This window comes from Camponotus floridanus, unplaced genomic scaffold, assembly GCF_003227725.1.
Source record: "Camponotus floridanus strain SB8 unplaced genomic scaffold, Cflo_v7.5 scaffold28, whole genome shotgun sequence".
NCBI classification, from domain to species: domain Eukaryota; kingdom Metazoa; phylum Arthropoda; class Insecta; order Hymenoptera; family Formicidae; genus Camponotus; species Camponotus floridanus.
The window spans coordinates 2,173,194-2,189,732 of NW_020229414.1; the positions used below are offsets into that span (position 1 = coordinate 2,173,194).

At 25.2% G+C, this 16,539-nt stretch overlaps 4 protein-coding genes across 8 annotated transcripts; 1 reads left to right on the forward strand and 3 right to left on the reverse strand.

Annotated features, from left to right (window-relative positions):
* Positions 1-2,495: 2,495 nt before the first annotated feature.
* Positions 2,496-7,346, reverse strand: LOC105248310 (6-phosphogluconolactonase). The gene is made up of 4 exons (XM_011253050.3): positions 7,017-7,346; positions 4,703-4,903; positions 3,785-4,068; positions 2,496-2,933 (listed from the first exon to the last, which is right to left on the reverse strand). Exons 1-4 carry the CDS (start codon positions 7,138-7,140, stop codon positions 2,823-2,825), a joined length of 720 nt encoding a protein of 239 aa, XP_011251352.1. The 5' UTR covers positions 7,141-7,346; the 3' UTR covers positions 2,496-2,822.
* Positions 7,314-10,378, forward strand: LOC105248309 (protein ABHD13). Of its 4 annotated transcripts, none has more exons than XM_011253048.2 (6): positions 7,314-7,400; positions 8,145-8,438; positions 8,597-8,828; positions 9,166-9,359; positions 9,435-9,595; positions 9,934-10,378. In XM_011253048.2, exons 2-6 carry the CDS (start codon positions 8,273-8,275, stop codon positions 10,204-10,206), a joined length of 1,026 nt encoding a protein of 341 aa, XP_011251350.1. In that variant the 5' UTR covers positions 7,314-7,400; positions 8,145-8,272; the 3' UTR covers positions 10,207-10,378. The 4 variants fall into 4 exon arrangements, with proteins under 4 accessions (XP_011251350.1, XP_011251349.1, XP_011251351.1 ...); XM_011253047.3 differs by having other exon boundaries at positions 7,389-7,575; XM_011253049.3 differs by lacking the exon at positions 7,314-7,400 and adding an exon at positions 7,533-7,575 and having other exon boundaries at positions 8,257-8,438.
* A 787-nt stretch (positions 10,379-11,165) lies between these two features.
* LOC105248311 (chaoptin-like) lies at positions 11,166-13,922 on the reverse strand. Its single transcript, XM_020026591.2, has 5 exons — positions 13,644-13,922; positions 12,822-13,258; positions 11,982-12,641; positions 11,726-11,913; positions 11,166-11,577 (listed from the first exon to the last, which is right to left on the reverse strand). Exons 1-5 carry the CDS (start codon positions 13,735-13,737, stop codon positions 11,307-11,309), a joined length of 1,650 nt encoding a protein of 549 aa, XP_019882150.2. The 5' UTR covers positions 13,738-13,922; the 3' UTR covers positions 11,166-11,306.
* A 494-nt stretch (positions 13,923-14,416) lies between these two features.
* LOC105248312 (DNA polymerase delta subunit 3) lies at positions 14,417-16,073 on the reverse strand. Of its 2 annotated transcripts, none has more exons than XM_011253052.3 (2): positions 15,911-16,073; positions 14,417-15,829 (listed from the first exon to the last, which is right to left on the reverse strand). In XM_011253052.3, the coding sequence occupies exons 1-2, from the start codon at positions 15,986-15,988 to the stop codon at positions 14,453-14,455; spliced, it is 1,455 nt and encodes a 484-aa protein (XP_011251354.1). In that variant the 5' UTR covers positions 15,989-16,073; the 3' UTR covers positions 14,417-14,452. The 2 variants fall into 2 exon arrangements, with proteins under 2 accessions (XP_011251354.1, XP_011251355.1); XM_011253053.2 differs by having other exon boundaries at positions 15,915-16,001.
* Between the last annotated feature and the right edge of the window lie 466 nt (positions 16,074-16,539).

Consider the following 16,539-nt stretch of genomic DNA (forward strand, 5'->3'; position numbering starts at 1 on the left):
TGTTATATAAATTATAATTATCTCTCTGTTTATGTAATTAAATTATTACCTATATATATGTAATTATAAATTTTTTTTATTATAATTTACAAATAGAGAATAATTTATAAATAAAATTATAAGTAATATTTTGATTATTGTGATAAAACAGGAATTTATAAATTAATAGACATTTATATAGATTAATTTAAAAATAAAAGTTGATATTGAATTTAATTTTCTTTATTATTATATTTATTTATATATCAGATTATTACTTTAGATCACTAACTTCTTTTTATTTTTCTGACTTTGTCCATAGAAAATTTATATTTATTGAATTACGATTTGTAAAAATGATGTAATATCGATTTAGAAAATTTCGTTTTGATTTGCAAAAATGGAGAATCGATATACATCAATACTGTGATATGTATATGACTGTAAATTGAATTCTCGTGTAGTTCTATATATAGAGATCTTGTAAATTATGAGATTATTGCAAAATTATGTAAAATAAATTGATTCATTAAAATAAAATGCATGCTTTATGAAATAAACAATTTTGAATAATTTTGCATTTTAACATTCATCTATTCTTAATCCTTAAACACATTTTATTTTGAGATTTTTATTGAAATATGATAGAGAAAAATTCTATAAAAAGGGAATAATACATTTTATAATGTATGTTAAGAACGAAAAATATTAATTCAATGGATCGAATTTTTTACATAATTTCTAATTGCTATATATTATAAGCAATCTTCACTTTTTATTTTCGATCTTATCTGGTTATTGGTATTTTGTAGATAAGTCAATTTGATTTCTCATTGGCCATTTGATTACAAAAATAAAAATTTTAATTTAGATCTTTCTATATACATATGTATATAGTTTTAAATATTTATTAATGAGATTGTGTAAATTTAAATATTTTTAATTACATCCTAAAAAATTTGAATTATCAAGTATAAATTTGCTTATAATTATTTAAATTTGCGTCTTCTGATTTATGCATAGGGAAAATTTAATCTGTAATTCCCATATCATATATATTTGAGATTTAATAAAAATAAATAAAATATATATATATATATATATTTTTAAAATATCCTATATATACATATTACAAATTTGTTTAAGAATTAATCCATATATTTAAGCTATTCATCTTTCAATGTAAGTATCTTGTCATCAAAGAAATCTATTCTTTTATTAACTATATAAGGAACTTAATAATCTTAAACATCTTTAATTAAATAAATAATTGTAAATTATATCATAATTTTTTAAATCTTTGACAAAATGTTATTTCTCAAATTAAACATTTTGATTTAATTAAAATTAAATTCTTTCTAAAAAAGAGAATTTATCCTCATAATTTTTGCAAAAAAATGTATTATATTAATTTGCTTATTCATACTTCTTTTTTTTATTCTAGAATATCTTGTATATGAATTGGGAACAGTTATTTTGTATATAAATTAAGCATATGAACAGTTTGGAATTTAAATAGATTAAACAAGAAATAATATAAATATCATACATAGTATCGCGTGTGACAAATGATTTTTAATACTCACCTTTTAAAATCACCCAAATTCTAATACAAATCATGAATCTGACAATAAAATTTGCGAAAAATGGAAAAAAAATATTCGAATTTATAATATTTTAAAAGAACTTTATAGGAAAGAATTTGATAGGAAATTGCATTCCAGTTGAGCAATAGATATGTATGAAATATATTTCATATTGTAAATTTTCTTGTATATAAATATATATATATATATATATATATATATATATATATACACATATACACATAATATAGCTAATTTCTTATTCTTAAATTGTAAACAGATTAGATTTTATATTTAATAAAAAATCTAATCTTTTTACAATTTAATAGTAAAAATATAGCTTTGATAGTAATTAACAATAAAATGATGCATGTTGTACTACAAAATTCTTTTTTTGTATTAATTTACTTCATATTAAAATAAATGCAATAATATTTATCATAAAATATGTTATGACAATATAATTGTGAATTTATCGTTATCTTTATTGAAAGGCACTGTACTTTCTCAGTTTTGCAATATATTACAATACATATATATTTAATTCATATAATCTATAATTTTCAATTTTTAATAGGCACCAAATATATTTCTTATTTATCCTTTTTGGTTATAAATTTGCGATATCTGGAGTAAATTTTGTGATTAATTTGTTTGTATTTTCCTCTCTGTTATTATTTAAAAAAATAGAAACAGCATAATAGTTTGATGAAGTAAAATTTATATATCAAAAACAATTATAATGAAATCACTTTATTTTCTATCTTTGATTAAATTTTCTTAAATTATGTGTGTTATATATATGTAATAAATTTCGATTAAATTTTTTTGTTACTAAATTATATATTTTAACAAAAATTTTTAAATTTTTATCATGGAATGCTCTTTTTGATGAAAATGCAAATTTTATTCATTTATTAAATTCTTTTTGTTTTTTTACAATGTGCAGATTAATTTACGATAAAGTTTACATATTTTTTATATAAACGATATTATTGAGCAATATCAGTCAAAAGTTGCCTATTTGATTTTTTGTGATTTTTACTTATTTTTACATGCCTTTGGTATAAACACATGCTTATTCAAACATTTTATCAACTTTAATAGTAAATTATAGTGAAAAAAGCATGTATTAAAATATCAAGCTAAAAAAAGGTTTATAATGGAATTATTGGACGATCTTAATACATAATATGGAATGTTATAAAAATGGTGCAAATCTTTTGTAGCGGTCTTACTTTGGGCTAATTTCGCGTTTCAGTCTGAATTAAGTAGTTTGCCTGCTTCCTGATCGAGCAGCCAAAAGAGAGTACCATCAATTGGATTCACTCTCGTGGCTGGCAAATCCTCTTTATCTTTTAAGACCCTCTGTAACAACAATAAAAAAGTAATTTAATACAATCAAAATTCTGTACATGTCGAGAGATTTTCAATCTCCATTTATATACGTGCAATTCTGTAATTTTAATCAAATGGGACATGCCCTCTCTGCCACTATGTATGTTCTAAGAATCAACTGGCAAATATGAAGTAGTGAGAGAACAGCGCAAGAAAAATGAAATCAAGAGGTAAGTTTAATCTATGAAGTATCAGATAGCTAAAAGGGAACAGTAGTAATAGTAGTAGAAAATTCTTGAATAATCAATAATTTATAATCAATTTATTAAATAAACATAGAAGAAATAAAAAGGCGATAAAAAGATAGTATAGTAGTATATTTAAATCCAAGACAGAAATTTAAAGAAGAAGCTGGTTGGAAATGAGATATCCAGAAGTGAGATTCAACATTAAAGAGAAAATTTGCATATTAATTACTTTCAAGTTCCCTAATAATTACCACTTCCTCTCTTGTGCTGCTCTCCTACAATTCATATTTGTCACATAACCATGTGACAACATACTGGACATGCATGGTATCTTGTGTCTTTTACTCTCTTTCTCACTCTAAAGTGGACTCAAATGTACATTCAAAAGTGTTGGCCATGAAGTATAAGATACATATATATCTTCTAATTCTAAAATAAAAATTGTTATTTTCTTTAAAAATATATTTTATTACATATTTCTATTAATTATTATTATTATTATTAATTTCAATTAATGAATTATTATTAAAAATATTAAATATTAAATTCTTATTCTCGTGTTTTCAAAATGTGCAAAATTGTTAAAGTAAATTGAAGTTAATCGAATAATTACTAAAAAAATTTGATAATTACCTTGACGATCTCGGTCTTGCTGGCGCCAGTAACGATAAATACGCACATGCGAGCATTATTGATGACTGGTATGGTAAGGCTGATCCTACTAGGTGGTGGTTTTGGCGCATTTAACTCCCATGTGACCCACATGTTCTCATCGTCGAGAGCTCGATGACCCGGAAAGAGCGAGCATGTATGCCCGTCCTGACCCAGGCCCAGCAACAAACAATCGAATCTCGGTAATCTGTCCGGCGGGAAGAAGAAGGCCATTTTTTTAATGTAATCCTTCGCCGCGTTCTCGGCTACAAATACATATAAATAAATAAATGACAAATAAATAATATAAACAATAATAATTCAGAAAACAAATATATATATATACGTGATAATAAATAAAATGACAAAAAACAAAACGTACCATGCAATAATGTGAATAAAAAATAAGAATATAATGGAAGATTAAAATAATTACAAGTGTGTAAAAAAGACATTAAATAAAATAATAATAATTATATGAGACATTTAATTATATGTAATAAAAATACGAATCAATTATTACACAGACTGCTCAAAAAATAAGAATCAAATATTGCTGCAAGTGTATATAATCAATTCTTCAAAAGACAGTATATCTGTCTTATAAATTTCCTCATTCAGTCCATAAACATTATAAATATTGATTTTAATGGCGTTAAAAATTTTATAACTGTCCGAATCACATTCTTGGTAGGATTAATATTTGACCAGCACATTTTAAATCATAATACAATGATATAATGCAGAACAATAAATTTGATAGCATAATTTCTGATTTCTTTATCAAAATAAGAAGTTTCTATTATATGCAGTCTAATCTAATCATAGACACTTGATACAGATTGATTTTTAGTCCTTATTTTTCAAATTCCTTAATAGAATAAATCATTGATCACATACCATTTAAGTCTGAATCAATTTTTATGAATTGCTCCTCAGTGACAGGCACTTTTCCAATAAGACAACTTTTGTAGAGGCCAAAATTAGAATCAGAACTCTCTAGAGGCACAACTCGTTCATCGCAGAAAAAGAAGCGCCACTTGCTCCAGTCAGTTTCGATATTAGGCAAAGATTTGACCAATAATTCCACTATTGAACCACCTATAAAAATAGCAAATTAGTCATTAATTGAAAATAATTTATTATTTTTTTTTCATCTGTATATGACCACCTTTTAGCACACTTATCTCCCCACAAACTTTTTAATAAAATTAAAAATTAAAAATGTTTTATATATAAAAATCTAATTACATATATATTTACTTAAACTATTCTTTTATCTCTTATATATTATACATTGACAGTTATTTTTCAGACAATTGGCATAAACTTTTTAATATAATTTCTATATGATTAAGTATATAATTAAAATAGCAATTTTGGCCAATCTTAAACATTAAAACATTTCTTATATATGCATATGCATACTATTTTTGCTTATGCATACTATTTTTGAGGTATCAATATAAGATATTTAACCTACAAATTTCGAAAAAATTCCTTCACTATATTTAGCATATTTGCTTATATTTACTATTTTAAAAATATGAATATTGTCATCTTATGTATCATATTTCGACGTAATACTATTGTCTAATCAATTAATTAATCCTAACTACATGAAAAGTTGAACATAAATGTGATCAATAATAAATATCATATAATTAGTAGTAATCAGTGAATGTATGCTTTTCTTAGCTATATTTTCATTAAAGTCTTCTGTATATGAATTTGTAGAAAAAGATTCGCAGAAATATTTAATATTTATATTTCTTAGTAAACATACACCATAAAATCCAAAATATACACAAGTATAATTCTTAAATAATTCCTATATAAGAAAAAGTTTAATCTATTAATTTATCATATTTGGTATATATCCCTAACAACACACATGTTCAAAAAACATCCATAAAAAGACATTTATAGAATATCTAGAGGACAGCTAAAGGATATTTTATGTCCTCTGGATGTTCTCTCGATGACCTCTGTGACATCTTTTGGACATGTGTGTGTTAGCGATGTATATGTGAGATATAAAATTTTTTATAAAACTTGTGCAATTATATGTTATAAAGTTTATATATATTTACATTTCATATATTTATTTCATTTACATTCCATATATTTTTCTATACTTTTCTCTATACTATATATTTTAAACAAATCACACACACATTTAAATTTATATATCTAGTTTTTTCTACATATTTTCTCTTTTTCATTAATTCATTACTCTTTTCATTAATATAATAAATTATTTCTTCTCATTAATTGATCATGATTCATGTTATTATAGAGTAAAAAACTCAGTGTACATAGAATTTTAAATAGAATTTTTTCCAAATATAAAAATATACCAATAAATAGAAGAAACATAAAAAACATATATATGTACAATTTTTATTATATCTCGAAATAAAAATGCAACTTTTTTAGCTGAAAGGATGACAAAGCTAATGTCTCAATTAAATGCCAATTTCATATTGAGTGTAGAAAGTGTAACACTTAAATTGAAAAAAAAAAGAGGAGAGAGAGAGCAAGATTAAAATCATGATATAAATTCGCTAATATAATTTCTCTTATGCTAGAAATATGCAAAATTTAATATCACAAAAACGTATTTCGTTCCATTTATTACTTATTGTTTCGTTTATTCATAAATCAATGAAATAATATATAATTCTACATCGAAAAGGTTCGTTTTCGTGAAGCATGACAATACGAAAATTTGATCTTTAGTGAAAAAAAAAAACAGATTAATTTTTGTTGCATAAGACAATAAATAGAAATCTGAAAAATTCTGTAAAAAACACATAAATTATACATATATATACATATATATATATATATATAATTACAGAATTATATATATATATATATATATATATATATATAAAATTCTGTAATTATATATAATTACAGAATTATTTATATATATATATAAATAAATTTCTGTAATTATATATATATATAAATAAAAAATATATATATATATAAAATTCTGTAATTATATATATATATATATATATATATATATATATAATTATAAATACAGAATATTAAAGAATTTTACATATACACACACATGTACACACATATAATTAGAATTCTATAGAACGCCGGAATTATATACACAAGTGATACCGTAGAGCTAAATGGACACGCAATGATAAGCAGAAAGAAGATAGAGGACAGGATTATAGGGGATCACCTGATACTCCGAATCGAAAGATCCGATCATCACGTGAGGTTGCGTCATCGGCGGCGCGAGCGACAAGATTAGAGATCCGCGACAGTAACTGCTCCTCGTCGGTGGCCACCACTATCTCCGTCATTGCGTACGTTCCTCTGCGATTGAGCGGAGCGAGGTTATCCCGTACATGCACCTTCGATCGCCAACGTGACCGCTGGTGACCGCTATCGAAACGCGAGTGCGCCGGCCGTTCGTACAATCCTACCGTTCCGTCCTACGATCGGCACTTGTATCTTCTGCACTTTCCGCACTTTCTTCTCACATCCTCCTCGGAGGCGAGGAGACGCGATCGGATCAAGAGAATTCGAGATGAGGAATACGTTCAGAAATCCTACCCGTGGGGTAAAGTAGCGTTTGATTGATCAATCGGGGTAAAAGGGGTGAGAATTCTCTGTCCCGATTGGTCAGTTCGATCGAGCTTCTACCCCACGAGTAGGATTTCTGAACGTCCTAGTTCGGGGAAATCTCGTTAAATGGCGCGCGCGTTCGACGAGAATAAAAAGTGCAATAATTGTATGTACGTATGTATGTACAAACTAACCTAAATTTATGTGCACAATTTAGCGTGTAAGAGATTAAATAACGCTCGATATACTCAAGGTATAATGATAATAATTCGAGCAATCATCGTTTTATGAATCCTCACGTTTTAGCTCTTGTCGTAAAAATTCCACTAATTGAGTCGTCCAATTTTATGTCTGTCATCTTACAGATTAGATTAAGTTACAATACTTGACTTTCTCTAATTTCCATAATTCACGTAATTGCTTTTATTTTTATCGAAGCGAAAATTGATCGAAGAAAACCGTAATAATCGTATAATTATTTTATTAATTTAATATTGATTTTATTTATACTTAGTCATATGTAAGTAGATGAGAAAATTTATAATTTTTTGAAAGATTTTGTAATTTCTTAACGATTCTTACAATATGCGCCTTCGACATTTGAGAACAAGATATAATTGATATATAGAGATACATTATAAAATTTATCATCAATTATGAAATGTATAGAATAAATAAATAATAAAAATCACAATTGTAATAATGTATTGTTAATAGAACATTTGTCAATTTCCTGCAGGAGAAAAGTGCAGTGATTGATTTAATGGATCATGGCTGTTTTTAAGCCAAGACAAATCTGCTTATTGCAAACAATTGGACTGTTCAGATAACGTAGAGCTTTGTCAAATTAGATGAAACGCAGGAATAATGTCCTTCAGAATACGTTTGGCTCGCAGTAGACCAATGAGACTTCTGGGTAGCATTGCCATGAAGTGTTGGGCTTTCAGCGGAGTCTATATCCTTATCTGCTTCCTTTTATATTGGTTATATGGTGGAATTTTAGCTTTCTTCTTGCTGTGTTTTGCTACAACTGGTTTGTACCTTTTTTACTACAAATATTATTTTCTTTCTGATAAAACCCTTTATTATATATATCATTATTTTATTATTAGTTATAGAAATTTTTTTAATAGCTGAATAATATTATATTAAGACTATTTTTATGTTTCTAATATTTTTTTATTATTACAGGAATACTCTATCACAGGGAAGATCAACTTCTTTATCATCCAGAACTGCCATCTCATTCCAGAGTTTATGTGCCAGCTCCTTCAATATTTAATTTACCATATCAAAGTGTGTATACTAGAGCTGGAGATGGTACAATGTTACACATGTTCTTTGTTTCCCAACCAGAGGATAGAATCAGGAAGGCACCTACGCTATTGTTTTTTCATGGCAATGCTGGCAATATGGGCCACCGGTATTCAATATTTATTATTTTATTTTAATTTATTATTTTTTTATATTATTTTATTATTCTATTTATATTACACATACTCACATGTTAAGAATAGAAGTTAAATAAATTATTACAACAATAATTACAAAAAATTAATAAATTATTACAACAATAATTACAAAATATTTTTAAGAATTTTATTAACTATATTAATATTGTCAAGATATTTTTTATTGATTATATCTGTATAATGTATCATATAAAAAACAATTTAATTGTGTATATTTAAAAGGAAAATTATAATGAATTATATTTATTTATAATTATATTTACAATTAGTTATATTGATTTTTTCTAGATTGCAAAACATAATGGGACTATATCATAATATCCAGTGTAATATTCTAATGTTAGAATATCGGGGATATGGCCTGTCACAAGGTTCCCCGTCAGAGGAAGGTCTCTATATGGATGCCCGAGCAGGAATAGATTATCTGTTCAGTAGAACAGATATTAATACTAATGAAATTATAGTATTCGGTAGATCACTAGGTAAGGAAACAGATTTTATTTTATTATTTCAAACATTATTCACGTTATTATTTTTTAATCTGATAATTTTGATAGGTGGAGCAGTAGCAATCGATTTAGCCACAAAAGAAGAAAATTCGCAGAGGATTTGGTGCCTTATACTTGAAAACACCTTCACTAGTATTCCAGATATGGCCGCCTTATTTGTTGGATCCAAATTTCTACAATATCTGCCACTTTTTGTATACAAGAACAAGGTGAAAAGATAAAATATTTCCAATTTTTTAAATATTTTGTATACTTCGAGTCTCTGCAAACGAATTCTTTTTAAGAAAGATATAGCACTTTGTTTATTAAAAACTAATATAAGTTTTTTGTCGATGAATAGTAATATTATTATACTATTATTCTTTAATTTTATTATCATAATTAAATATAATAACTTATTATATTTTTTTCATTTATAATCTTTAAAATAATGAATATCTTCTATAAATATATATATATATATATATATATATATATATATTTATATTTATATGTATATGTATATGTATATATATTTATTCTCATGTTTTTATACTTCTTATTACAGTATTTATCTATTCTGAAAATTCGCGCAGTCACAGTGCCCACTCTGTTCATTTCCGGTCTGGCGGACACGTTGGTACCACCTCGCATGATGCAGGATCTCTACAAAAATTGTCGAAGCACATGCAAACGCATACTTCCAATCGTAGGTGGCACGCATAACGAAACTTGGTGCCAGCCAAATTACTATCAAAACATTTGCACTTTTTTAACCGAACTTAGAGAAAATCCTCCTCCAAGAGTAACGTCTAGTCATTGGCAAATCGATGATATCTAATGACGACACTAATTAAGTATGCCTATTATTACAATCTTAAACATAAGAATCGTTTTCACGTGTTGAGAATCGATTTTATCAAATCGATATTTTATAAGAGTCTTTTTCTCGCGCGTTATAACAAAGAAATCGATCTTATAACTCAAAGAAAAAATTAATAATTACTCTTGCGTCCAATTCATAATTAAATTAAATAAAACTAATTAATTTAACTCTTTGTAAGTACAAATCAATTTAAATAATTGATATAATTATGATGGGTTATATTAATTAATGACAAGAAATATTAATTAGTGAATGAAAAGAAAATTTATGTAATTATAAACTTTTAAGACATCATTTGACATCGGAAATGTGTGTCAAAAACAAAATAAAATGTAAATAGCTTTAAAAATATAAATTAAAGCCATTATTAGTGATTTAAAATGTTAAATATAAGTTAAATATAAAGCTACCTACCGTTAAACATAAACTTATTTTTAAAATAAATAGAATTTTGTAATTTTACCAAAGCACATATAATCGCAAGCGCAAAATTCTTGATATGTTTATATATGGTTTATATATGGTAATTATTATTATACATTATTGCAGTATGGTTCCTGTTACATAAGTGCTACAATAAAAAGATAAAAAGAGATTAGAGATTATAACAGCTAATTTACATAAGAATGTAAGCTGTGCTAAATCATGGAAATAATATCTTTTATATGTTTTCCCACAGTGACAGTCTTCATGTTTTTATAAGAAAATAAAGATCAAATAAAGAAAATCAAAGAGATACAACTAACACATTTTAAATATTATTTTTAATAAAAACCCAAGAGAGAGAGAGAGAGAAGAGACCTCGTGAGATTTTTATTTGAAAAAGGTATGTCTGTATACATATAATATACATTACAAAAATAATGTGCATCTTTCTTTTTTTTTAAGTTTATTAGCAGCAATTCTTTCGATATTTTAATTAGTTACTGAGTTATAGTATAATAATAATAAGTAACTATAACAAGTTGCTCTTATAATTTGCAGATAGAATGTAATTATAATAAGTTTATTCTATCTACAGATCTACATAATTGAATTGATATCTTATATATTTACTAAAATCTACGATTAAATCGTCTTTTTTTCACAATAATTCTTTGAGTCAATAAAATGCCGATTGTCGTTAGAATTGCAAGCACAAAAAGTGCCATGGCCAAAGCAACGATCATTCCAGGACTGATTTCAAATTTCACAATTTGTTTATTAGAGATACTTGCAAAAATCATTTTTTCTGCGAAATGTGAAGTGTTATTGCAAAAAACATTTCCCTTCCACTTATACCAATGGACCATTCTTCTATCAGTTAATGGAGGTGGACCAGCACATCTATAATTAATAAATTCAAAAATAAAATTATTTTATTTATTTAATTTAATGGTATATAAATACACCAAATAAGTTGATATTTATGTTCATAATTTGTGAAATAAGTTCTAATAATCCATATAATTACATTAACTTATATTGTAATTACCTTAAATCTTCTAGTAGACTAGGTCTCATCAAGTAAAGTTTTGGAACTAATATATTTAACATCCATTGCAATGAGCAGTCGCAAATAAATGGATTACCTTGCAAATTAATGAGATACTTCGCATTTGAAACATTTACATCAAATAATTCTGACGGCAAGTGAGCAAAACAATTATTGCTTAAATCTAGCTGAAAAATCAAGAAAAAATGTAAAAATATAATTTTTATATAAAAAATAAATTATAAAATATACTTACAGAACAAATGTTCATATGCTGAAAAACGTTTTTCTCGATTATATTCAACTTTATATTATTCGAAATAGTTATATTAATACAATCGTTTTCCCTCTCCCTCAGCATTAGAAACGTTTCTTTACCAATTTCTTCAATCGTCTTTACAAAATTTATTTCAAATCTTTTCAATCTCAATTCAGACCTAATTTTTACATCTTTTAAACGATTCCCATTAACTTTTAAAATTCTTAAATTTGGAAAATTCTTAACAGAAATTGTTTCAGGAATTATTGTTAAATTGTTAAAGGATAAATCCAGCGTATCTAAATCTTTTAGAAAAACATCTGGAAATTCTGACAAGGAATTTCCATTAATATTTAGATTTTTTAATTCTTCCAGTAATGTTAGATTTTTGTATATATTAGAAATGCAGTTGTTTTGAATGTTTAAGATGTGAATTGATGATTTTTGTAGTAATAAGTGATTGATAAAATTGTTTCCTGCGTAAAGTTCCAGCAATGACAATGGAAGATTTTGGAGATTTAAATCAAGAAGATGATTGTTATTGATATAAAGTATTTTTAAATGCTGCAGGTAGAGCAACGACTTGGGTGGGAGAGTACTCAGTTGATTGAAGGAGAGATCCAAATATTCCAGCTCTGGTAAACAGTTGAAAAAATTCTATAATAAAATAGAGTACAAATAAGATTAAAATATAATATTAATATATTATAGATAATAATTATATATTATATATATGATTATTTCTGCTTATACAATTTATTGTTATAACAATATAGAAAAATTTAAATAATTTTTACTGTCAAAATTATATAATTATAATTATACGCTATTACTTACTACCAGATTAGTGAGATTAGTAAGATTATTGTGAGACACATCAAAAACTTTCAACTTCGTTATTGTGTTTTCTGAACTTTTCTCCAGACTATTGATCTGATTATGACTCAAATTAAATTTAGAGAGAGAAGAATCCATATTTATAATGGAAATATCGAAGTGCCATAATAGATTATGGGAATAATTTAAATCTTCGAGGTCGTTTAAGTTCTTGAAAATATCTGATTGTATATTACTCAAATTATTTTGAGATAGATCTAATTTCTTTAAATATTTCAAATTCTTTAGTTCGTTTGTCGGAAAAAATACTATGTTATTTTTTGAAAGAATAAGTTTCTCTAATGTTTGAGGCAGATCAAGAGTGAAGAGATTATTGAAATTAAAGTCTTCATTAATTCCCAGGTGTCTGTTATGACAATCAATAATTGCTTCTATATCTATAAGAACAGATATATAATATAAAAAAAAGATATATATAATATAAAAAGTATTTATAATTAATAGTATAACATAAAAATGTATATATAATAATTGTTAATTTTATATTTATTATATATATTATTTACTTATTATTTTTATCATTGTTATTTTATTATTTTTATCATTATTGTTTACTTATTATTTTTATTTTTATAATAATAGTTCATAATTCTTATGAATTATTATTTCCTCTTTTGAAAGATATAATATCAATATTTATAATCGATAATATAATAGCAAAAATAATATATATTTGTTTATATTCATATCTTATTTATTAATTATATTTTCTTTTAATAATTATTTTGTTTTTCCATAGATTTATCTTTCTTTTAAACTTACTTGAAACACATTTGCAGATTTTGCATATGTCACATAAACATTCATTGCACACAATTAAAAGCAATAGTATAATAATATTACAATAATTAAACATAATTTGAGATTTGATTTCACAGACTACGTATCAATAGTTGCTTATTCAGTCACAGCAGAGGATATAACTATACCAATACCTTATACCAATTCTATCCATATGATAATATATCTGATAAGTATGTTTATCTGATAATGTATTACTCATCTTGTTGTGAGAAATAGGTATGACAAATTTAAGGCCAACTTATAATTTATATTGTATAATATTTATATTATAATATTAATTTATATAATATTTATGGAATATCTTATAGCAAATCTCAAATTATGATATATATATGATAACAATTTTTACATATCTTTTTATATATATTTATATTGTTTTTTGAATTTATATTCATTTTAGAGGTATTTTCTGTATTAAAAATGCAGCATTTTTTATGTAAAAAATTTTTTATTATTGAATAATATTTAAAAACTTTGTCATTAATTTTAAACAAAATTTCTCTAGTGATTAATAAGTCAACTAATTTACAAACAGTTAGCAAAAGCTTGATGATAATCAAATATGAATACAAAAAATTTTTAAATATTGCATTACACAAATATCTAATATTGTATATCACTTATAATTACTAATGTTGTATATAATGTTTATTGTATAATGTTTAATTATATTTTATTATCTATATCAAAATAAATAATTTATAATATGATATTGATAAGATAAATGAATATTTATGAATTAATTGGACTTTAAAATAAGAATGAATCTAAGACTTCTTAAAAAAATCAGTCAGTGTAGATTGCTTTTTTTTCACTTTCTCCACTTTTGCTTCTACTTTCTTTGCCTCCCTCCTCTCTTCCTCTTTTTTCTCTTCTTCATCTTCAGAACAGCTTACATAAACATGTTCTTTCTTTGTCACAATATATTCGCCTTCCTTATAAGTCTTATTGACTAATTTTAGCACTTTTCTTTTACCATTTTCACATTTTACTTTTGGTGGAGAGGGACTTTTAGATCTTGCAACAGCTTCAGGTTCTGGGGTTTCAGGAACTAATTCTTCCATCTCTATATCACTTTGTATTTCTGAATCACTGGAATCACTCTGGACAACAATTCTCTTCCGTTTCTTAATAGTTTCATCTATTTCTTTGCTTCTATTACGCTTCTTTCCACGTAAATTTTTCTTCTCTTTAGTTTTTTCTTTTTCCATAACTTCTTCCTTTTTAACATTATCATTTTTCTTTTCTATTAATATAGTTTCTGTAGACTTTGAAGGAGATGTAAGCTTTCCAAAAAAATTATCTAAACTTCCTTTCTTTATAGAATTGCTCTTTGGAGACACTTTTTTAGCAGTAGAATTGACAGAGCCTTTATTCTTCTCTATTGAATTTTTATTTTTCTGCAAAGAACTTTTATTTTTAGAAGAATCTTTATCTTTTTGTACAGAATCTTTATTATTTTCCATAGAATCTTTTTCCTTTTCTGCTGACTCTTTAACTTCCTTTCTTAAAGTTTCATCTTTCTCCAATGAATCTTTATCCTTTTTTGTCAAATCATTTTCCTCCAAAAAGTTTTTATCATTTTTTGTTGAACATTTATCCTGTTCCTGAAAGGATTTTAATTTTTCAGAACTCTTTGATTTTCCAGTCATACTAAACAAATTATTAAATCCATTTTTCTTTGCTGTTACTGAATTCTTTTCTTTTTTTGATGGATTTGTAGAATCTATAGAATCTAATACAATTTTTGAATTTGCTTTATTTTCTGTTGTAATTTTCTTTGCAGCAGTACCCCAACGTAACAGCTGCATTTCTTCATCACTTCTCTCTTTACAAGCATCACATTTTATTGCGCTGTAATTTACATTTCCAGAGCCAGAAGTAGCGAGTAATTCTAATTCCGCAAGAGGTTTGTGGACACTATAAAGATGCTCCGAAATTATTTTACTAAATTTTTCCTTAGCTTTAGATACAGCAGATTCCTTTACTATTTCTACACGCATTCCATTATCCTTCAAGAGACCAATTAATAAATATGTACATTCAACATTGTTGTTTTTGTATTTTTGGTAGAATTCCCATAAGATTTGTTTTGCTATATTAACATGAACATGCAGTTCATTACTTAGCCATTTGTAAGTAACCTAGAAATATTAATTACCAGTTAATTATATTTATATATACAATATAAACATTGTACACATAAACGCGTTAGCGATAATTACCAACTTATCGCTATCGAAAACATGGCCTGCCAAAATTTCCAAATATTCATTTGCAGAAAGAGACTTGAGAGAGGCCATTTCGCCTTTTTTTTTTCTTTTTTTTTTTTTAAGCAATAGAATTCCTCAAGTAAGGCTAGAAGATCTCTCTCTCTTTCTCTCTCTCTCTTCCTCAAGTAAGAGTTAGGACACCGCGTGATGATTTCTGATTGGTCGCGCCATTTATAGGGAAGGAGTGAGACAGAATAAGAAAGAGACAGAAAAGAAGAAGACAAAGCTATTCGAGACATGTTACGTTACGTAAATAATGTACAAATATGTATTAAAAATAATTTAAGTATAACAAAGAATTAATTTTTATATCTATTTTATTTCATATAACGATTATTAAGTGATATTTATTAATAAAAAAACGTTTATTTTAATGTTACTGTAATATGAATATTTATTTAATGCTTATTAAATGTTTATTTTATTAATATTTAATTAATATTTTATTAATGAAATATTAAATATTTAATAAATGTTAATTAAATATTTATATTACGTTAACGTTAAAATTTGCTACTTAGAATATATTACAGAATAATTTTTTATTATTTATTGACATAAATGAAATATAAATCTCTATT

Bases quoted from the DNA above. Each gene is read 5' to 3' on its own strand.
- LOC105248310 (XM_011253050.3), bottom strand. From the start codon at position 7,140: ATGACGGAGATAGTGGTGGCCACCGACGAGGAGCAGTTACTGTCGCGG. The intron at 4,904-7,016 runs GTGATCCCCTAT...CTATTTTTATAG, and splicing joins CTTTCGATTCGGAGTATCAG to GTGGTTCAATAGTGGAATTA. The intron at 2,934-3,784 runs GTAATTATCAAA...TTGTTGTTACAG, and splicing joins GCAAGACCGAGATCGTCAAG to AGGGTCTTAAAAGATAAAGA.
- LOC105248309 (XM_011253048.2), top strand. From the start codon at position 8,273: ATGTCCTTCAGAATACGTTTGGCTCGCAGTAGACCAATGAGACTTCTG. The intron at 8,829-9,165 runs GTATTCAATATT...GATTTTTTCTAG, and splicing joins GCTGGCAATATGGGCCACCG to ATTGCAAAACATAATGGGAC. The intron at 9,596-9,933 runs GTGAAAAGATAA...TTCTTATTACAG, and splicing joins TTTTTGTATACAAGAACAAG to TATTTATCTATTCTGAAAAT.
- LOC105248311 (XM_020026591.2), bottom strand. From the start codon at position 13,737: ATGTTTAATTATTGTAATATTATTATACTATTGCTTTTAATTGTGTGC. The intron at 12,642-12,821 runs GTAAGTAATAGC...ATTTTATTATAG, and splicing joins CTAATCTCACTAATCTGGTA to AATTTTTTCAACTGTTTACC. The intron at 11,914-11,981 runs GTAAGTATATTT...TTGATTTTTCAG, and splicing joins AGCATATGAACATTTGTTCT to CTAGATTTAAGCAATAATTG.
- LOC105248312 (XM_011253052.3), bottom strand. From the start codon at position 15,988: ATGGCCTCTCTCAAGTCTCTTTCTGCAAATGAATATTTGGAAATTTTG. The intron at 15,830-15,910 runs GTAATTATCGCT...TAATATTTCTAG, and splicing joins TTTTCGATAGCGATAAGTTG to GTTACTTACAAATGGCTAAG.